The 22,598-nt window shown below is 47.7% G+C and overlaps 1 protein-coding gene and 1 long non-coding RNA gene across 3 annotated transcripts in view; one reads left to right on the top strand and one right to left on the bottom strand.

The window, feature by feature from the left end:
• Positions 1–4,120: 4,120 nt before the first annotated feature.
• On the bottom strand, positions 4,121–12,246 carry LOC123644882. Of its 2 annotated transcripts, none has more exons than XR_006737296.1 (3): positions 12,200–12,246; positions 5,831–6,036; positions 4,121–4,340 (listed from the first exon to the last, which is right to left on the bottom strand). It is a non-coding gene; the product is annotated as an uncharacterized LOC123644882 (long non-coding RNA). The 2 variants fall into 2 exon arrangements; XR_006737295.1 differs by having other exon boundaries at positions 12,172–12,204.
• The window catches only part of SPATC1 (spermatogenesis and centriole associated 1), a 29,214-nt gene continuing 12,432 nt past the window's right edge, over positions 5,817–22,598 (top strand). Inside the window, exon 1 of the mRNA XM_045561260.1 lies at positions 5,817–6,027. Coding sequence (XP_045417216.1) covers positions 5,817–6,027 — 211 coding nt within the window. The remainder of the gene's footprint in view (positions 6,028–22,598) is intronic.

The raw sequence follows: 22,598 nt of genomic DNA, 5'->3' as shown, positions 1-22,598 counted from the left end.
TGATGAGGACTGATGGAGACTGGGGGATGCTGAGGGGTGGCATGCTAGCTGAGCCCTGAAGGAGGAGTAGCGGTTAACTGAAGGTCAGGGCTGAGGGCAGCACAGGTCTGAGGTTGTGGCTTCAGAGTCTGCAAGGAACTGAATATTTGTGTCCCCACCCCAAATTTGTATATTGAAATCTTAACCCCCAATATGATGGTATGAGGAGGTGATTAGATCATGAGGGTGGAGCCCTTATAAAAAGAAGCCAGAGAGCTCGCTTCCTCTCTGTCTTTTTACACTCCACCATGTAAGGACACAACAAGAACGCAGACAAGAAATGAATCCTCACCCAGACACCAGAACTGCCAGCACCTTGACCTTGGACTTCCCAGCCTCTGGAACTGTGAAAAATAAATGTTTGACGTTTAAGCTGCCCCATCTATGATAATTTGTTTAACAGCCCGAACTGCCTAAGACAGAGTCTGAGGGTCTGGAACCCCAACCACACGCCTCTGGTAGGCCCTTGTGTCAGCTTGCTCTTTTCTCTTAGAGCCTACCGCTCTACCCTTCACGGTTTTCAACTCCTAGCCTAAGTTCTGGTCTCCCCAGCTCTCTCTTTCCTTGCTGCCTTCCAAACAATGCTTTGTAAAAAGTAGAAAAGAACCAACAACACGGAAGCCTGACAGAGCCCTCCTTGTCTCTGCCCCTGGCCTTTAGTCCCTGAGCCCTTCCTGAGGGGTAACTGGATGACCCCTGGGGTTGGTGACTAAGGTCATACCTCCAGAACTCTCTGCTTCTAGCCAAGACATCAGGAGCCTTTGTCCTGAGGCCCTTCTTCCCATCTCCTATCTGGCAGGGCCCTGGGTAAACAAGCAGATGTCCCTGCTCTTCTGGGGGTCATCTGCCTTCCCAAGGCCCTCCAGACTCATCCAGGGGACAATGGGCTCTCTCAGAAACTCAGGGGCATGTCCTCAGACACTCAGAAGACCAGTTAGCACCTTGCCTATTTCAACTGCTAGTCAGCACAACATTTTCTCTAGCTTCATGATAGGATTCTTTTAGAAAAGAAAAAAAAGTTAAATTAAAAGTGCATTCATACATTTACTGAGCACCTAGTATGTGCCAGGGCCTGTGCTGGGCTCTATTATATGGAGGAGAATATGCTGTGGCCCTTGTCCTCTCCCAGGATGTCACTCTGAGTTTTCCCTCTGGGCAGAGCCTACACCCGACAGGGTATCAGAAAGATGCCCCCTTCCCCCTGGAAGCTCACAGAGAGAGACTACAATGACAGGTGAGGCTAGAAGCAAGAAGAGCAGATCAGAGGCCAGGCTGCCTGCATCAAGCCCTGACCTTGGCAGCTGGAAAAATGCTGAAAGACCCAAGGCCCTGGGGGCGGTGGGGAGAGGGGAGCCTAGGCACATGACTTGACTGTGCCTCAGTGCCCTCACCTGTTGGATAGGGTACTATCCACCTCAGGGTGTTGTTAGGACTGTCACAATAGTGCCTGGTCTAAAATAAGCACTCAGTAAGTGTCATCCATGACCCTTTCATTGTCTGAAGTATAGGAGGTGGGTAGAGAAGAGTTGCCACAGACATCCAGGAAGGTACTGGCAGTCAAAGACCAACTAAATCTGTTGTAGCGATGACTGGACAAATCTGCCCAGGAACTCCCTGTCAGCAACACGACTAACTACATGCTGGCAGACCCAGAGGTCAAAAACAACCACAGCAGGCAGGATTGAAATGATCACATGGCCAGTACTGCCAGGATGTGCGCTGGCCACGTGCAGTATGTGGCTCCTTGCCAGCAGGTGCCTCTCAGCACGTCCAGCATGGGGGCGATATGTTACAGCCTGTCCTTGTGGGTAAGAGTGGAGGTAAAAGGAGGAAGAGGAGTATGGACAGAAGGCTCCAGGCTAAAGGGCCCTGTTCTTCAGCAACTTTATGCCTTGAAAAGATGCCTTTAGAAGAAAGCTTGTTAAACCTGCAAAGAATCCAAGCCAAGAGGGAAGCAAAGATCCCTGGAGGCCTTGCCAACCTGGAATGCTGAGCTGAATCTAATGAGGCAAATGTGAATGGGGACAAACTGCACAAAAGCCACTGACCCAAACCCAAGGAGGAGATCTGATGCAGCATAAGCAAGTGGAACAACACAGAGGGTTGTTTACAGCGAGTTCTTAACAAGCCCATGAGGAATGCAAACTCTGAGTGGATGCCAGGAGGTTCCCGTCAGTCCTGCGGGTCCAACCTCCCTGTAGTCAAGAGCTGTGGCCCATGAAGTGATGCTGTCCAGGAGCTCAAACGAGCAGGACTGAAGACAGGGTAGTGAGGCCCAGTGTCTCTCACTTCCCAGACTCTCACCCCAAACACATGATCCAAATTGATGTGTAGAAATTTTTGGATGAATCTCATTCTCCAAACTTGTGCTACTCTATATCCCAAACTCAAACCCAGTAGATTTGGATACCAAAGGATATTCTGTATATACAAGATAAAAATAATGATAAGAAAATTGGAATGAAGTGGAAATAAGAGTAGAGAGAGCAGATGCAGCCTGGCAGAGGTAAATACAAGGAAAGGAGCAGGAGGCTGCAGCTTAACATTCTGGGGAAGCCTTTGGGTATTTTAAAGACCTCTACTGCACACTGCAACTCTAAGAGAGGCTGGAGGCAGCAGAGGTACAGTGGCTGGGCAGAGAGGACCACAGTCTTCCCTGGCTCCAGGCTGCCAGAGGAGGAAGGGAATAGGGCAAGAAGAATCTGCTTGCAGTTCTGCCCATACTCTTACTCCACATGGCCCAAGGGCTGTGTGTGCCCCATCTCCACTTTACCTTCCTTCTCACTTCTCAGGCTTGTGAATCTGGAATTGGCCAAATTACTCCACCCAAACAGCCCTTGATATGTCCCTAATGACTTCCAAGTCCCTAAAGCTGATGCACACTTTTCAGTCTTTGTCTCATATGACTTCTCAGCAGCATTAAACACCAGAGCTGCTTCTCATAGCCTTGAAGTATCCTCTGACTGTGGCTTCCCCACCCCAGCCTTCCCAGGTCTTCCACCCGTCCCTGTGGGTGCTTCTGCTCTATGTCCTCTGCAGACCTGTTCTGGCCCTGCTAGGCACAATGGGCCTAAGGCCTATTCTCTCTTGTTCACCACTAATTCCTGGGTGACCTCATCCACTCGTATGACTTCAGTTGCCATCTAGAAGCTGACGAATGCAAAGTGTATCTTTCCAGTCCGCACAGCAAGTTCTCCTCTGGGACCTGGGGTGGTAACTTCCTGCCTCCTTGACATATCTCCTTGACATCCTAAGCTCAGTAGCACATTCAAACCTGATGGGCTAAGGATCTTTGCTATAAACCGGGTCTTCCCTATTAGGTTGGTATAATCAACTGCTCCACCGTCCACACCAGAAACGGCAAGGCCGTCCCTGCTCTCGCTCTTGCCTTCATCCCCACTTACAAGCCATCCCCAAGACCAGTCCACCCAGTATCATTAAACATTTCTCAGCTTTGCACCCTCTTTCCACGGCAGTACCTGCAAACCGGCCACCCTCATCACTTGTTTGGTTGACTGCAGTTGCCTCCTCACTATGCACCACTCAGCAACTCTTTTCCCTCCAATCTGTTCCCACATCCTTTTCCTTAAAGCCCTTTGAGGGCTTCCCAAGGCCTTAGGATGAAGATCAACATCAGTCCCATAGCCATAAGCTCCGATCTGTCCTGGGATCTCCATCCTTCCCCAGCACATATGTCCACTCCCCTCATACTGTTCTACCACTCTTTCCCTTCCTTTAGGGAGCACAGTCCCTAATGACTTCCAAGCTCTTCCCACACTTGATACTCCTCCCTCACATCATTTTGATCAGCACTTCTTCAGGGAAAGCTGCCCTGACTGACTGGATCCACCCTCTCCCAGCACCAGTGCCTTTCCCAGGCAGTGCTCATCACAGGAGATCATTGAATGCATGACTGCTCCCCACTAGACCATAAGGCTGATAAGGCAGGAACAATGCCTGCTATGACTAGCACTGAACCCCTGATTCCTAACACAATGCCTGCCACACAATTGGTGTTCAAAAAAAAATTTTTTTGGAGGAAAGAGCACTGGTACAAAGTGAAATAGAGATGGTGTATCAGTCAGAGTTATTCTATATTAATAGGTTTACTTTAAGGAATTGGTTCATACAGTTGTGGGGGCCGGCAAGTCTGAAATGTGTAGGGCAGGCTGGAAACTTGGGCAGGATTTCTGTTACAGTCTTGAGGCAAAATTCCTTCTTCCCCAGAAAACCTCAGGTCTTTTTGCTCTTAAGTTCTTCAACTGAATGGATGACGCCCACATGCAATTGAAGGTAACCTACTTAAAGTCAACATTTTGTAGATGTTAGTCACTTCTACAAAATCCCTTCACAGCAACATCTAGACTATATTTTGATCAAACACCTGGACATCATAATCTAGTGAAATTGACACATAAAATGTAACTATCACAGACAGCATCAACCCAAGGAGAGGCCAACAGTGGGACAAGACCATGATAAGCTTATTTTTACATGTTGTAGGAAAGCCCAGCAGAGACATTCTATAGAGAGATGACTGAAGAAACCTCAGCCCTGGTCCCTGAGCGCTCTGGTCCATGTGGCCAGAGTGACTCAGCCAGGATTATAGTCTGGGGCATCAGGGGGGCAGGCCCCCCATTGTGAGGTCCAGGTAGAATGCTCAGCTCACACTGGTTGCAGCTGATCTTCTGCCCCTTTCTCATCCCCACCCTCTACCAGGAGTCTGCCCTCTGTCCTGCACCTGGACTTCACCATCCTCTCCCTACCCTGTGAAGAGGTTTGAAACCAGATGCCCACAGAGCCAGTGGAGGTTATGAGGAAAAGCCCTCTCTCAATACCCAAGGTCAGGTTCATGGAGTTCTCTGTAGATAGCTCTAAGATAAGGGAGCACCATGAGGATTCGAAGTCCCAAGTTCTTGGAACCAGATGAGGAATGTGGTCTTGGGTTCCTGAAGGACTAAAGTCAGGAAAATTCAAGGAGCTGGGGAATAGAGATCCAGGTGCAGAGGAGGTACCACTGCGGGATTTGGAATCAGGAAACCTGAGTTTCCACCAGAAATGGAAACTCCAAGTTGCAGGGAGCCAGGTGCTTAGAGGAAGAAGCTCCCGGGCCAGCAGTTAGAGAAAGACTCGGAGCACCTGGGGTCAGAAGAAATCATGGGCCAGTGCCCAGGCATCCAAGACAGAGCATCCCCAGATCCTGACAGGCTAAATCCGGGCATGTCTAAGATCGCAAGAAGGGGCACCCTGGCCAGGAAGGCAGGATGGTGAGTTTTCATTTAACAAATATTCACTGGTTACCTACTAAGCCCTTTGCTGGATGCTGGGGAGTCCAGAAGAGTGGCACAATCTCTGCCCTCCCTGTAAAGTGAGTGGACAGTGTTAAGGAGCAAACTGCATGGAACTAGGGAAAGTGCTAAGACACAGGACACATCTGCTGGGGAAGCCCAGCAGGCAGCAGTTAGCTTGCAGTGGGCAAGAAGAGGCTTCACAGAGAAGGCACCTTGAGAGTGAAGTTGGCCAAACAGATAAGGGGTCAGGACATTTCAGGCTGAAGCAAGGCCTGTGCACAGACCAGGAGGCACGGAGAGCTGAGCCTGTTAGAGCAGAGAGGGCAAAGAGGAGGGCCCAGTCTCTGACCTCACAATACCCAGGGCCCACTGGGCCAGCCTTGCAGGCTCTGTGCCCTCCTTCAGCCCGGGCAAGGCCCGGGGCCCTGGGCAACCTCCAGGTGCAGTGCCCTCCCGTGGGCCGCACCCTTCCCGCTGCCCCGGGGCATGTCTCTACTCACCAATTATGAGGGGCTTCGGCATCAGATAGAGAGGCTGGTGCGGGAAAATGAGGAACTCAAGAAGCTGGTGCGGCTTATTCGAGAGAATCACGAGCTCAAGTCTGCGATCAAGAATCAGGCAGGTGGCCTCGGCATCAGCGGGTTCACCAGCGGGCTTGGCGAGGTGGCAGCAGGCCCTCCTTCACACCAGAGCAACTGTAAGAGGCCTGGGTCCAAGGAGAATGGGGAGGGAAGGGTGAGGCTGCACCACAGGGGAGAGACTCTGCGTGCTGGGGCCTCAGGAAGTCATACAGGGAGTGCATAGATAGTAACAAACTTGGGGGACACTGGCCCCACCAGATGAGAGTAGTGTGAGAACACAGGACCATCAGGATGAAAGGGCAAAACTATGCCCCAATCTCATTCACCTGATGGTAGGAGCCCCTGCTCACACTCCTTCCCTCACCTGAATTTCCAAGCAGCTCCAAAGACAGAATTTCCCAGCTCTGGAATCCAAATGTGCTGCCCTACTGGGTCCAGTATGTCACTAACCCTCAGCCTCTCCACCCCTGACCCCCATCCCTTACCATTAGCACCCCATCTTTCTCCACCCTTACTCTCCAGTTAGAGATGGCCAGTAGGCAATTGACAACCCAAGTCTAGAAGCTGAAGAGAGAAACCAGGACTGAAGTTTGAGGTTTGGAAATTTGTTAACATGTGTCAGAAGCCCTGGGGCTGGAGCAAATTTACAGAGTAGAGTGAGACAGAAGAATGGGCAAAGAAATTGCAGGTGTTTGCAGAAAAATAGTTGAAGTGATGATCCTTGGGTTAGGCCTGGAGTATAGGGACTGAGGCTAGGAGGGTACTCAGAGGTTGGGAGGCCAGAGGCCACACAGCTGAGTGTGGTGACAGGAACAAGGAAGGTTCTGGAAGAATGGAAAGCTATACACAGAGAGTGGTCAGCATTGAAGATGTTAGAGGGAGAAATTCTGGTGGTAGAAAGGCCCCAGGGTGTGGCCACAGGAGTTTGTGGCTGACATGGTGTATTGGTGAAGGTTACCACGGACAAAAGCAGGTGACGAAATGCCAGTGGTTGCTACATCCACTTCCCTCCCTACAATGTCCTTTCTGTCCCGGAGAAACCTATGTTCCCTCCTCTCCAAGGTGAACTTCTCCATATGTGCTCAGAACCCCCCAACCTCTGCAGCAACCTGCCCCCCTGTCACAGGCCTTGCACCTTGTACTCCCTTCCTGGCCCTCTCCTCTGTCCACCATCAGACATGAAACCTTCCTCCTTCCCTGAGATGATGACTCTGCTCTTTCTGCTCTTTGCCTATTTAAGCCTCTACAGCTTGGCAATCGACCCCAATGCTGCTGTTCTAGAAAGGTCGCAGGTGGCCTCCTAGGTGCTGCATCCTTCTCCACCTCTGTATGGCATCTGAGACTGATAACCCTCCTCCCCCTGATAACCCTCCTCCATGTCCCTCTTTCTGAGTTCCCAAGCTGGCTCACCCACCCCTCTGGCTCATCTTAATCACTGCTGCTCCCAGGCTCGGGTTTCAGGTTCGGCCCCTCAACCTTCAGCCGGCCCACCCACTGTGTGGCTTCAAAACTGTACTAGAAGTGAAGATCCCCTCAGAAGATCCTGAAGGCCCAAGGAGTCATTGGAACTTAGCTCACTTCAAACTAGACACGTTTCTAAGAACTTGGGCCTTTCCTGCAGGATGCTAAAGCCCCTCAGGCCTGTGTGTGTGCTCACTCCCCTGCCGTTTTACTTCCCTGCTTCCTACCCACTGGGTTCCCTGCTTCCTACCCACTGAGTTCCCTGCCATCCAACCTGAAAGTGGTATGGGGCTGGCCTTGCATTCCCCCTTATTGATCACAAGCATGCAGTCCTCCCTGGTTTTAAATGTTATACCTCTAATGACACTGAGACAACAGACAGGGTGACAAAAATAATACACATTGGGGAGATACAACATTTAAGAAATCACACACACATAGCCGGGCATGGTGGCGCATGCCTGTAGTCCCAGCTACTCGGGAGGCTGAGGCAGGAAGATTGCTTGAGCCCAGGAGTTTGAGGTTGCTGTGAGCTAGGCTGATGCCACAGCACTCTAGCCCGGGCAACAGAGTGAGACTGTCTCAAAAAAAAAAAGAAAGAAAGAAATCACACAGTTTAAGATGCTAGACTCTGATTTCCTACTCCTAGGCTAACCAAGCAAACCTTATCCTCTTAAGTTTGGTTCTTAAGGGAATCCTTGGACCACTTCAGATCTTCCAACTCCCAAACGGTCAAGCTTCGGGGGTTAGGAAAGGTTTTCTGGAGGAGGTGAGCCCAGCCAGCTGGTTGTGATAGGGTAAGGAGCATGCCAGGAGAAGGAGCAACTTGTATGAAGTCGCTGGGGACTACAGGAATGAGAAACAGATCAGTGAGGTTAAAGCCCAGATTCTGTGTGTATGTGTGGTGTGGTGTGTGGGAGTATGTGGTGTATGTGGAGTATGGGGGTATGTATGTGTGAGCATGTGTATGAATGTGGTGTGAGAGTATGTGTGGTACATAAGTGTGTAGTGGGACATGTGTATGTGGATTGTATGGTGTGGGTGTGTGAGTGATTCGGGTGTGCAGTGTATGTGTATATGACTATGTATGGATATGTGTGAGTGAGCTCTGTGTGGACTATGTGCGTGGAAAATGTGCATGAGTGTGTGAGAGAATATGTACAATGTGTGCTTTGAGAGAGCATGTGATCTGTGAATGAATGTGTGCATGTGATTGTGTTTTTGTATGTGATAGTGTATGAATGTTTTTAAGTGTGTGTATGAATGTGTGTGTTGTGTGGGTGTTTGAGTGTTTATGATGTATGTCTGATATTCTGACTGTGAGTGTGTTGTTTATGTGAGTTTATGTGGTATGTGTGTGGTGTGTTTGCATGTATTGAGGGCCAGTAAGAGGTGAACAATGCCGCTAGGGGGTCAGCAGGGGTCAGATCACCAAGGGCTGCAAATGACATGTTAAGGAGTTTGGACTTGTGGTTTCTAACAGGAAGCAATCATGTTTTCACTTCACAAACATCATTCCAGCCACTATAGGGGAAATGGAATGGAGGGAGACAGGACTGAAGCAGGGAGATGGGTTAGACTAAGGCTGTTGCAGTCATCCAGGTAGGAGATGATGGCATGAACTACAGGTGGAAAGAAATCCATTCAAGTTATTTGTTAAGAAAATAGAAACCTTAACTGCTTGGATGTGAGGGATGACAAAGACAGCATCCAGAATGTGTCTGTTGTCCCAGCTGAGGTGAGTAGGAGACTGCAGAACTCACCATTCCCAGGCCCAGACAAGGCAGATCCATATAGTTGCCTTAGAGGATCTTTCTTTGGCCATTTCCTCATCCTGCCTGTTCCCCCTGCCCACCCAATCCTTGTGACTGCCCTTCCTCATAGAGTCAGGCTCTTATTCTAGATTTAGGTATTATTGAGAAGTACTTGGGAGGCAGGAACAGAGCTTGGACTCGTGAGCTAAGGATGCTCACAAGTGTGTGCATCAGGCCCCTCACAGTACAGGACCAAACCCAGATGGCAAGAAAAGAGGTGCAGGAGGAGGGGTTGGGGCCAGGGGGCCAATTCTCCCCAAGCTACCAAATCCTGGCACAGAACTCCAAGGAGCACAAGAACTCTAAATTCAAATCTGACCCTCCAGGTTGTTAAAAGGGTTTATTTGTCAGAGTAAGAAAACAGAATGTGGCCAGGTGCAGTGGTTCATGCCTATAATCCTAGCACTTGGGAGGCTGAAGTGGGAGGATGGCTTGCGTCCAGGAGTTCAAGACCAGCCTGGGCAACACAATAAGACCCTGTCTCTACAAAAAATACAAAACTTAGCCAGTCCTGGTGGCATGCATCTGTAGTCCCAGCTAGTCCAGAGGCTGAGGCAGGGGGATCACTTGAGTTCAGGAGCTTGAGGCTGCAGTGAGCTATGATGACTGCACTCCAGCATGGGTGACAGAGTGAGACCCTGTCTCCTCTCTAACAAAAGAAAAAGAAAAGAAAATGTAATGTAACAGTTAGCTTGAGTGGTAACTTTTAACTACTCTGATATATGGTATGTGGGCCTCCATTTGTGCTCTTGCTCACAGCCCTGCAAATGTTAGAGGTGAGTCTGGGGCAAATGCAGTTTTGGAGGAACAAAATGAGTTGTATTTTGGACAAACTGATTTTAAGATATCCACACAATATCCACGTGAAATGTCCAAGAAGCAGTGGCACTATGAGCCTGAAGCTCAGATGACAGGTCAGGGCTAGAGAGAAAAGATTCAAGAGTTTTGATAATTCAAGCCCTGCTGGGGGAGTTGGAGAGGTGGAGGTGGAGGTGAGACCCTCTGGGAAGAGAGTGTACAGTAAGAAGAGACTGAGGGAGAAGTCCTGACTGAGGACAAGTAGAGAAGCTGGAAAAGGAGCATCCAGAGAGGAAAGGGAAACCTCAAAAGCGTAACATCAAAAAAGCCAAGAGACAGCTTAAAGGGAACAGAGAGTCAACAAGGTAAAGGCTGCCATGAAGTTAAGCAAGAAAAGTACTAAAAATGTCCACAGCCTTTAGTGAATAATGGCTTAGCATTCATGATCTTGGTTAGAAAGATTTCAACCCCACTATAAATGGGGAAAGGCTGACCAGAGTGAAGACTGAGTGAGAAAATGGAGAAAACAGATGATGGAGACACTTAATTCAAGAAGTTTGGCTTTGGGGAAAGGAGGGTGTGAGTGGGCAAGGAGAAGACAGTAGCTCAAGAGGGACATGGAGTCCAGAGCTTCTTTTCAAGATGACAGAGACCTGAGTTTGTTTATATGTGAAAGGAAGGGGCCAGAAAAGACTCTGAAAAGATGCAGGAGAAAAAGGATACTTTATGGAACAGTGCCCTTGACCGAAGGAAGAACATCTTTTACACTGTCCTGAAAGGGAAGAAGAAAGGGAAGTGTGAGTGTGAATGCCAGGTGGTGGGAAGCTGAGGGAACTCCAAACTGATGGCCTCAATTTTCTCTGTAAAAATGTCCTTCTCTGAAAGCAAGGATGGAGTGGGGAATGTGGGGAAGGTCTGAAATAGAGTGAAAATGGGGGAGGAACTGAGAGGGGAACCTGGGAGCTTTGTCTGGCTGTACAGTGGCCAAATGGCACTAGCCATCTATGGATTTATAAAAGCAGCAGCCACCAACCTCGTGCCTTCTCCAGCAGCATTTTTCAGACTGGAGGCAGGCATGGGGGAGGCAGGCAGGCAGAGCTCTGAGGAGGGCTCAGCCAGAGTTTAAGCTCAACAAAGACTGCACTGGCTGAGGGAAGCCAAAACCAAGAAGGCTGTCAGATGGGGAGAAAATAAAGAGGCCAGTGTACTAAAGATCTGGAAAGGCTGGAAGACCGGGTGGCCAGGAGTGATCTTCTGAGCAAGCCAGAAGTACAACTGTGTGGCCAGAATGGGTAATCTGAGTGGCAGGGAATCAGAAAACGTTGGCCCTTGGCCAAATTAACTTCACTGGGAAAAAACAAGCGCCCAGAGGTTCAGACTTGGCCCTGTGCACAGGGCAGTAGCGAGAAGGCGCCAGGACGGGGCTGGGACACTCAGACGGTAGCGCCTGCTGCCCCTGAGAGCTCGGGTACTTGCTCAGAGCCACGCACTGGGAAGTCTCCCCACAGAAGCGGTCGGGGAGGCAGGGCTGTGGGGGTAGGGAGGAGAGAGGACATGAAGGCCCAACTGAGTGCTCAAGACCCTAAAAACAGTAACTGCACCGAGAACTGGCTCCTCCACATAGAGGTCAGGTGACAGGAGGCACAGGCCGTCGGGGTGGGACGGCGGTCAGGACAGGATAGCCGCACTCGCCGCCTGGCGCTCCTCCCTGTCCGCAGCCCTCCCCTTCGCCCAGGGCCCGTGTTCTCCTCCACTCGCCCGCTGTCCTCTCCCTCCTCCCTCCTCCACTCACGCCCGGCTGTCCCCTCCCTCCTCCCAGGGCTGCAGGCTGGGAGTTTCATCCGGCAGAGGGCAGCCTTTCTCCTTTCTCCAGGAGAACACGGCGTCACCTGTCTGAGGCTAGCCCCACACCCAGGCGAGTCCACGCCTCAGGACCTCCAATCTCCTCCAGGGGCCTGTTTCCCACCCCCCTCCCCGCCTCATGACCTCCCCCTCAGACCCTGACCCCTCAGGACCGGCCCCTCCCCCTCAGACCCGCCCCCTCTCAGACCACGCTCCTCAAACCCTCCCCCCTCAGGACCCGCCCCTCAGACCCTGCCTCCTCAGGACCCTCCCCGCTCAAAGCCCTCCCCCCTCAGCTCAGGACCCATCGCCATCCTCCCCACCTTGGAGCGTTGGAACCCTCACCTAGAGCGCTAGAGCCACCTCCACTCACCAGCTCCCCTCAGTCCTTTCTCTGGGTCCTCAGCTTCCCGCCAAAAAGCTCTGGCCCCGCCCATGAGGGCCCCGCCCTAGCACTACGCCCTCCGCCCCAGGGCAGGTCCTGCCCCTACGCACGGGCCACGCCCCCAGAACCCGAGCCTATATGCCATGACCCCGCCCCCTCCAGGGCCCTGCCCCAGGCACAATGGCCACGCCCCATCCCTCCTGAGGGCCTCTGGGCCACTTGGTGTTCTAGTCCCCCCAGCTCCTGCCACCGGCCACTCTGGGGAGGAAGGCCCCTGGATCCCTGGCCAGCAGCCCCGCCTCCCTCCCCGCGCTGGACCGGCCAGGCCCCCTGGAGGACCAAGGGGCCCAGCGGTGGGGGCAGCTGAATTGGCAGTATTTCCTGACCTAAGGGAAGGGAACAGCAGGTCTGGGGAGGAAACTGGGAGTTCTGTTACACAGTTTAAAACATTGTAAACGGCACTTGTAAGTCTAAGACATTTGCTTTTTTAAAAAAACCTTCACTTATCTGATGTAAACAATTGAATTTTTATGGCTAAATACTATTCCATATTGTTCATTCCTCAGCTGATGGACATTTGGGTTGTTTCGTCCTTGGGGCTGTTATGAATAATGCTGCTATGAACGTTTGTGTACAAATTTTGTGTAGACATGTTTTCATTTCTCTTGGCTATATATGTAGGAGTGGAATTACTGGGTTGGATGGTAACTCCGTGTTTAACTGTTTGAGGACCCGCCAGATTGTTCTCCAAGGCAGCTACACCATTTTACATTCCCACCACCAGCATATGAGGTTCCAATTTCTCCAAATCCTTGCCAACACTTGTTATCATCTGATTTCTTTTTATTAGAGTGGGTATGAAGTGGTATTACCTTGTGGTTTTGATTGGCATTTCCCTGATGACTAATGATATTAAGCCTCTTTTTATGTACTTATTGGCATATCTTATTTGAGAAATGTCTATTCAGATGCTTTGTCCATGTTAAAACTGGGCTATCATTTATTGTTGAGTTGTAAGAGTTCTTCATATATATACTGAATACAATCCCTTATCAAATATATGACTTGTAAATATTTTCTCCTATTATCTGGGTTGTCATTTCACTTTCTTGATAGTGCTTTTTGAAATATGGAAGCTTTTTATTTTGATGATGTCCAAGTTATTTATTGTTTGTCGTGTTGCTCATGCTTTTAGTGTCATATTTAAGAATCCATTGCCAAATTCAAGGTCATGCAGATTCACCTCCATGTTTTCTTCTAAGAGTTTTATAGTTTTAACTCTTACATTTAGGTTTTTGCTCCATTTTGATTCAACTTTTGTATATGGTGTGAGGCAGAGGTCCAAATTCATTCTTTTGGACATAGATATCCAGTTGTCCCAGCACCACTGGTTGAAAAAACTATTTTTTCTCCATTGAATTGTCATGGCACCATTGCCAAAAATCAGTTGACCATGAACCTATGGGTTTATTTCTGGACTCCTAATCCTATTCCATTGATCTATATGTCTGTCCTTATGCCACTGCCACTCAGATTACTGTAGCTTTGTAGTAAATTTTGAAATCCAGAAGTAAGTCCTCCAACTTTCTTCTTTTTTGATAGTGCTTTGGCCATTCAGGGTCCCTTACAATTCCATATAAATTTTAGGATCAACTTGTCAATTTCTACAAAGAAGCCGTCTGGTATTCTGATACAGATTGCATTGAATCTGTAGGTCAATTTGGGAAGTATTGCTGTCTTTACAATAGTCTTCCAATCCATAAACATGAGTTGTTTTCCCATTTATTTATATCTTTAATTTCTTTAAACAAAGTTTACAGAGTATAAGTTTTGTATTTCTTTTGTTACATTTATTCCTAAATGTCTTACTCTTTTTGATGCTATTATAAATTGTTTTCTCAATTTCATGTTTAGATTGTTTATTGAAACTATATAGAAATACAATTGATTTTTGTAGACCCTGATGAACCTGGCACTCTTTGTGTTCTGAGGGCAACATGACTTTTTCTGTTAATAACATGCTATCTGACTGAATTTTTAATATCTCGTATGGCTGTCTGGGTGGTCACAGTTTATAAGGTCATTCTATGAACACTTCTGTGGTCAGATTAAGCTCTTAGTGTTTGGGGCACAACTTGAGTCAAATAGACCTCAATTCCTACCCTGAACAATTTTTTTTAACATCAGGTTTCATCTCTGCTCATACACATACTCATTTTACTTGTATTTATTGAACTCTTTCTGTGGCCCAAACACTGTTCTAGGCACTGGGAAAACAAACTGACAAATCCCTTGCCTTCATGGAGCTTCCATTCTAACGGAGGGAGATAGGACAAACCAATAAGTTAAACTAGAGTATCTTAGAGATACTGGGGAGGAAGAAGTTCAAGAGAAAGGGAAGGAGCTGCTGAGGTGGAGGAAGCTGGTGATTTTAGATGGGAAGACCTTACGGAGGAGGTCACAATCGAAGGGATAGGTGGAAGTGTGGGGGCCAGCCGCACACACTGAAATAGTGTTCTGGGAAAGGGAACTGCCAACACAAGCCCAAAGCAAGAGTGTGCCTGGAGCATTTGAGGACCAGCAAGGAAACCCAAGGGGCAGAAGCAGAGGGAGTGAGGAGGAGACAAGAGGGAGGGGGCATAAGGTCAGAGAAGCTATGAGCCAGATCGTGGGCAGCCTGAAATGACCTGGCACTCAGAATGAGATAGTGGACTGGTGGGGATCTTGACTGAGGACTCTGGCTGATGTTTGAGGGACAAGGCCAGCATCAGGAAACCAGGCAGGGTGGCAGCAATGTGGACCAGTGGGGCAGTTTTAGGCCACATGCCTGAATTCCGGATCTGTTGGAAGGTGCTGCAGACAGATTGCATGGGAAGTGTGAATGATGAAGAAGCGTTGAGGCTAACTGCACCATTCTGGGCATGAGCTACTGAAAGGGCAGAGGTGCCTGCTGACAGGGATGGGGAAGTATGCCAGGGCTGCAGAGGGGTGGGAGAGCACTAAGCTACAACCTCCTCAGGATCTGGGGAAGAAGTAGGTCAGGCGATTGGGGTGTGGGTCTGGGGTCTAGAAGAGAGGTCCACTCTGGGTAGTCAGCAAGGGTGCCGGCAACATGTGGCCCATCCACAGTGCCTAGGCTGCATCAGCTTGCCAAGGAAAAGCAGAATCAAGGGGGAGCCTAGGACACCTCCAGGAAGGCAGATGAAGTGGCACCACCAGGACCTGGAAATGACCAGGGACCTGGATGTCAAACCAAGAGAGGGTTTCAACAAGGAGGAGCAATCCAGTGTGAATGCTACCACCAGCACGTTCAACAGATCTGAGAACTGAGTGCTGAATTAGCAGCGCAGGGTCACTAGTGACCCTGCAAGAACATCTCAGTGGAAGGTGAGGGTAAAACTCTGAGTGTCTGTGCCCTGTGCCTCCCTCTGTGCATCAAGAGGACTCTTGGTTAGCCTTTGTTCAGTTAGCTTTATCAGCTATGCTGATTTTTGTTAAAGAACCAAGTTTTGGTATTACTGATTTTCTCAATTTTTTTCTATCCCCTATTTTATTTTTTTTATTTTTTTATTTTTTGAGACAGAGTTTCACTCTGTTGCCCGGGCTAGAGTGAGTGCCGTGGCGTCAGCCTAGCTCACAGCAACCTCAAACTCCTGGGCTCGGGTGATCCTACTGCCTCAGCCTCCCGAGTAGCTGGGACTACAGACACACGCCACCATGCCCGGCTAATTTTTTGTATATATGTTTTTAGTTGGCCAGATAATTTCGTTCTATTTTTAGTAGAGACGGGGTCTCACTCTTGCTCAGGCTGGTCTCGAACTCCTGACCTCGAGCAATCCACCGGCCTCGGCCTCCCAGAGTGCTAGGATTACAGGCGTGAGCCACCGCGCCCGGCCTATCCCCTATTTTATTTATCTCCATTCTAATCTTATTTCCTTCCTTCTGCTTGAGTTTAATTTCTTCTTCCTTTTCTAATTCCTTAAGGTGTGCAGTTATGTTGTTATTTATTTATTTATTTATTTATTTATTTATTTATTTATTTATTTATTTTTGAGACAGTCTCACTCTGTTGCCCAGGCTGGAGTGTTGGAGCCACACCCGACCTTGACTGGAGATTTTAATCCATTAAAAGAGGCCGGATGAGGTGATTCAAGCCTGTAATCCCAGCACTATGGGAGGCTGAGGCGAGAGGGTTGCTTGAGGCCAGGAGTTCGAGATCAGCCTGAGCACAAGCAAGACCCTATCTCTACAAAAAATATAATAATTAGCCAGGCATGGTGGCGTGCAGATATAGTCCTGGCTTCTCAAGAGGCTGAGGTGGGGAAATTGCTTGAGCCCAAGAGTTCAAGGTTGCAGTGAGCTGTGATGACACCACTGCACTCTAGCCCAGATGACAGGGAAAAACCCTGTCTCAAAAAGATCCAGGCAGGGCGCGGTGGCTCACAACTGTAATCCTAGCACTCTGGGAGGCCGAGGCAGGTGGATCGCTCAAGGTCAGGAGTTAGAGACCAGCCTGAGCAAGAGTGAGACCCCGTCTCTACTAAAAAATAGAAAGAGATGATCTGGCCAACTAAAAATATATAGAGAAAAAATTAGCCGGGCATGGTGGAGCATGCCTATAGTCCCAGGTACTTGGGAGGCTGAGGCAGTAGGATCGCTTAAGCCCAGGAGTTTGAGGTTGCTGTGAGCTAGGCTGACGCCACGGCACTCACTCCAACCAGGGCAACAGAGCGAGACTCTGTCTCAAAAAAAAAAAAAAAAAAATAGAAAGAAAAGAAGTCCCTGTTAAGGAAGGACTTATTTCTGCCACTTTGCTGTTTGTCTTCTGCATGTCTTATAGTTTTGTTGTTGTTGCTTTTCCTCAATTTTTCCTTTACTGTCTTCTGTGTTTCATTAATTTTTTTAGTGTACAATTTTGATTCCTTTTCATGTCTTCTTCTGTATATATTTTTAGTTATTTTCTTGGTTACTTTATAACAGCCTAGTTGAGCTAAAAGCAACTTTAATAGTATGTAAAATATACATACAGCATACAAATAATATGTAGCTCCCCTTGGTGGTATTATTTTTTTTTTAAGACAGGGTCTCGCTGTTATCCAGGCTAGAGTACAGTGGTGTCATCGTAGCTCACTGCAACCTCAAACTCCTGGGCTCAGGCGATCCTCCTGCCTCAGCCTCCTAAGTAGCTGAGACTACAGGTGCGCACAACAACACTCAGATAATTTTTGTATTTTTTTTAGAGATGGGGTCTCGCTATGTTGCTCAGGCTGGTTTCAAACTCCTGGACTCAAGCAATCCTCCTGCCTTGGCTTCCCAAAGTGCTGGGATTACAGGTGTGAACCACAGCCCAGCCCTTTTGTGTTCTTATTGTCCCAAGATACATCTTTATACATTATGTGTCTACTAGCATAGATTTATAATCGTTTTATATATTTGTCTTCTAAATCATATAGGAAAAATGAGAGTTACAAACCAGAAATACAATACTGGCTTTTACATTTGTGTATGTAGTTACGTTTACTAGTGTTCTAATTTCTTCACATGACTTCTGGTTACTGTCTAGTTTCCTTTCATTTCAGCCTGAAAGACTCCCCTTAGCATTTTTTTGTGGGAAGGTCTACTGGCAATAAATTCCCTCAGCTTTTGTTTATCTGAAAATGTCTTAATTTCTTCTTCATCTTTGAAGAATAGTTTTGTGGTATATTTAATTATTGTTTGATAGTTTTTTTTTCTTTCAGCACTTCAAATATATCAAGCCACTGCCTTCTGGCCTTCATAGTTTCTGATAAAAAAAAAACTTGCTGTTAATCTTATAGAGCAGTGGTCCCCAACCTTTTTGCCACCAGGGACCAGTTTCATGGAAGACAATTTTTCCACAGATGGGGATGGGAGGTGGAGCTTAGGGCAGGAGGCAGAACTGAGGGGTAGGCGGAGGTCTGCTGCCCGGTTCCCAACAGACTACTGTACCAGTCCACGGCCTGGGGTTTGGGGACCACAGTTACAGAGGATCCCTTGTACATCATAAGTCACTTCTCTGTTACTGCTTTCAAGATACTCTCTGTCTTTCAACAGTTTGATTACAATGTGTCTCAGTGCAGATCTCTTTGAATTTATTCTACTTGTAGTTCATTGACTTTCTTTGTACATATGTACAATCATGTCTTTCATCAAATTTGAAAAGTTTTCAAACATTATTTCTTCAAATTTTTTTCCTGCTCTTTTCTTTCTCCTGTCCTTCTAGGACTCCTATTATGTGTATGTTGGTGTGCTTGATGGTGTCCCACAGGTCCCTTAGGATCTGTTCATAATCCCTTCTATTCTTGAGACTGGTTAATCTAAATGGCCTTAATTTCAAGTTTGCTGATTCTTTCTTCTGTGTGCTCAAATCTCCTTTTGAATCCCTACAGTAAATTTTTTTATTTTAGTTGTATTTTTTAGCACTAGAATTTCTTTTTGATTTCTTTAATAATTTCTATCTCTTAATTGATATTTTCTATTGAGTTATATATTGTTCTCCTAGTTTCCTTTAGGTCTTTGTCCATGGTTTCCTCTCTGAGCATATTTAAGACAGTTGATTTAAAGTCTTTGTCTGATAAGTCCAATATATTTGCTTCCTCAGGAAGAGTATCAATTAATTTCTTTCTGTAAATGGGCCATTCTTCCTTCTTTCTTTGAATGCTTTCTAATTTTTTGAAAACTGGACCCTTTAAGTATTATAATGTAATGACTCTGGAAATAAGATTCTCCCCCCTCCCCAAGGTTTGTTGCTGCTCATTGTGGGTTGTACTTATTTGGTAGTTTAATGACTTTTCTAAACTGTTTTTTTGTTAAGATTTTTTTTTTTTTTTTTTTTTGTCGATATTGCTCCCTCTGGCACCAGCAAGCCACACCAGGAATGCAGACCAGTGTCCCTATGGCCATCACTGATTTGAAGAGTGGGAGATAGTAAGTGTCTATGAAGATGGTGACTTCCATGTATCAGGTGTGTGGATAGGGTCTTCCAGGAACACATACAACAAAGAATACAGCCTTCACAAAAGTAGTTTAGAAAAGTCACTAAACAAAAAAGCAGCAACAACAAACCCTCGGGAAGAGGGAGAATCTGATTTCCAGCGTTACCAAACTATAATATTTTAAATGTCCAGTTTTCAACAAAGAGCAAAAGATTATAAGGCATGCAATGAAACAAGAAAAGTTAAAATACCATAATGCTTTCTTACCAAAATTTAGCAGCATCTTTCTTCATTAAGCATTCCCCTGGTTACTGTAAGTTTTTCATTAGATTCTAGAGATCCAAAAAAGTTTATTCTGATTGTTTTTGCCAGCTTAATCATGGCTTTGGTAGAGGGGTGGTATTTTGGATCTCCCTATTCCTCCATTTTCAGTTATATCCTGGCTGGTTAGTCTTGAGTCCAAAGGGAAAGACAGTTTCACTGCACATGGCCTCACTCCATGGGCAGTGAAAGTGGGTGTGGCTGGCCCTGCAGGCTGGTATAGGAGGCGTACACTGTCCTTGGTGACTCTAGGGTCTCTAGTGCCCCCGTCTGGGGTCTGTTTTCATGCTAATGTTGGCTTTTCTCAGTCCATAGTGAAATAGGTTGTGAATTACCACCAGCAGAAGCACAGGGACTTGGGAGAGGTAACCACATCACTGATGAGCATTGGCAGGCTGGTCCCATCTGGAAAGGAAGGAAGGAAAAGAGGAGGAGTCCCGATGGGGAGGTGGTCCTGGGGGAGCTCTGCTCCACCTGAAAGAGCTGAGGTTGAGTTTGTGTAGGCATGATGCAGCCAAGCCACTTGGACTTGAAAACCCCTTACTTTCCAGGATCTGTTCTTTACTTCTCTTGATCTGAACATCCCCCCAACTTCCCCTGCAGCTAGACTTCTATTTATAGGGTCCTTCCCAGTTGACCACAAGGGCCCAGAGTCAGCCTTGGGGAGGCAGCCAGGGGAGACATGTGGGCACCTGGGAAAGGGCATGTTGTCCAGGGCATGGTAGAGGATGGGCAGCCCAAGTGTCACAAAGAGGGCTGGGGCATGCCATGAGCCTCCCATGACATGCAGGCTGGTGAAGGAGGCTCAGTTCCCTCTACATGGGTTTGATTGTGTCTGGGGCATCCCTTCAGGTCTGAGTGCCACCCTTGACCAGTCCTGCCCTCAGGAACCTGGCTTTGTTTGCTGGGTGTGAATAGGGCTATGAGGCCCCTGCTGGTCTCAGGATGAAACCAGGTAGAAATACATTCTCCTTTTTTTGGGAAAATACATTTTTCTTTATAAAGTTTATTTTTTAAAATACATACTCTATGAGGTACAGTGGCTCACACTTGTTATCCCAACATTTTGGGAGGCTGAGGCATGCAGATCACTTTAGGCCAGGAGTTTGAGACCAGCCTGGACAACATAGCAAGACCCCAACTCTATAAAAAATAAGAAAAATTAGCTGGGCATGGTGGCACCTGCCTGTAGTCCTAGCTACTCAGGAGGCTGAGACAGGAGGATCACTTGAGCTCAGGAATTCAAGGCTGCAGTGAGCTATGATCACACCACTGCACTCAAGATAACACAGGAAAAGTGACTCCCAATGCTGGGAGCCACTTGAAGTCCAAGTGGGTCCTTGGCTTCATGCAAGAAAGAATTCAGGAGCCAACAGTACAAAGTGAAAGCAAGATTTATTCAGAAACTATAGAAAGTCCACTCCACAAACAGAGAAGAGGCAGGTTCCCCCTGCAGAAGAGAACCAGCCCCCTAGTTCCTGTTGTCTTTCTATTTAAGCAAAGGGCTAAACAAGGGGAGGATATTCGTGAAAGGGGCAGGTGGTGTTCCTCCACCATCTTGGTTCTAACTGGTTGGAACTTGCCCTGCCTCCATCCTGTTTTGATCAGGGCAATTTGAAACTTTGTCTTAAGACTTCCCCACTCAGGTACTGCTGCAGCAGTGACCAAAGCAATGCCCAAGGCTTCCGCTGCAGCAATGCTGCACCCAAAGCAGTACCTGCCAGTTCCCTGTCTCACAGCCTGGGCAACAGAGGAAGACCCTGTCTCAAAAAAAAAAAATTGCATACTCATATTGTGAAAATTTGGGAAAGTATATAGAAATAATAAAGAAGAAAAAAAAATCAACTCTATATTCACATACAACCCTCCCCCGGAGAGGACATCACCAGACACATCAGGAGTATTTATTCACCTATTTTCCAAACAGAATGGAGACTGTAAATCTCAGTTTTTAATTCATATTTCTATATTTAATATTACAACATTAATACTTACTATAAACATTTTCATTGTGTTTTCATATTTGCTTTGCAAACAGCACTTTAAATGATTTCACATTAAGGTACATTTGAACATTTCATGGTTTGCTGGACGATTTTTTTGGTGGTGGGTTGTGCCAGCTCTTACCGTTAACAGACAAACAGGATGGGTCTTTCTGAGGACTGGCATCTGCCCCCTGCCCTCCACAAGCTCTAAGGGTCTGGACACCCTCTCCTGCCCCAGGCCCACCTGTCCTCCCCCCGTTCAATTCTGTCTTGCTATTCCTGTATATGATCTGAACTTGGCCTTCCCTGGAGCTCATGATCCCACTGCTGGTGCCCCTCAGCCCTCACCCAAATACAGTCACTGCTGCCCACTTTCTTCTCAGGCTGCCCTCATCCCGCCAGGAATAGCATCCAGCTCACTGCAGCCCAGCCACCCGCTCCGTGTGCACAGTCAAGTTAGACATTAGCCTGACTCCATAGTTATATCACCATATCCCTGCACCCTGTTCCTTCTACGCTGGATCTGGGTACAGCTACTACTCCAGCACCTCCTGGGAGTCCCTGTGTGTTTGCTTTATATATTTTGCTTTATGTACTTTCTGTGAATTGCAACTTTTGTGGTCATAAAGTTACCTTCTTTGTCCTGTTTGATGGTTTTGCCTGGAATACAACTTGGTCAAAGCGCAAACTGGACCATGTTCTTCTGGAGAGATAGCTGAGGTTGCCCAGCACTCCTCTGCCTCACAGCCCTAACGGGCATTCACTCCACCACAGTTATCTTCCCAGAACAGGCACCAAGGTGAAACCTCTGTTCTGTCTTCTTGCCTTGCCTGCTGCTCCAACCAATAGGACCACAGGTGCTCCCTGGGCTGCCCTGGCCATTCAGAGACAATGAGCAGTGACTGTCCTCTCCTGCCATCCTAAAAATGCCACCCAAGTGGTCCTTTCCACATCACTCAGACCCTAGGCTCTCCGAGAGGAAACAGAGGCCAAGAGGACAGATATCCACATGCCAGTCTCCATCCTCTGCAACACTGCTGTCCATCCCTCTGTCTTCCCACCAGGCTCCGGCTTCTCTCTCCACAGGCTGCCTCCCTGTGGCCCACAAGCTCTATCATCTCTTGGATA

Source organism: Lemur catta, chromosome 9 (assembly GCF_020740605.2).
Source record: "Lemur catta isolate mLemCat1 chromosome 9, mLemCat1.pri, whole genome shotgun sequence".
In the NCBI taxonomy this organism is placed as follows: domain Eukaryota; kingdom Metazoa; phylum Chordata; class Mammalia; order Primates; family Lemuridae; genus Lemur; species Lemur catta.
This window is presented reverse-complemented; position numbering and strand designations above follow the sequence as displayed.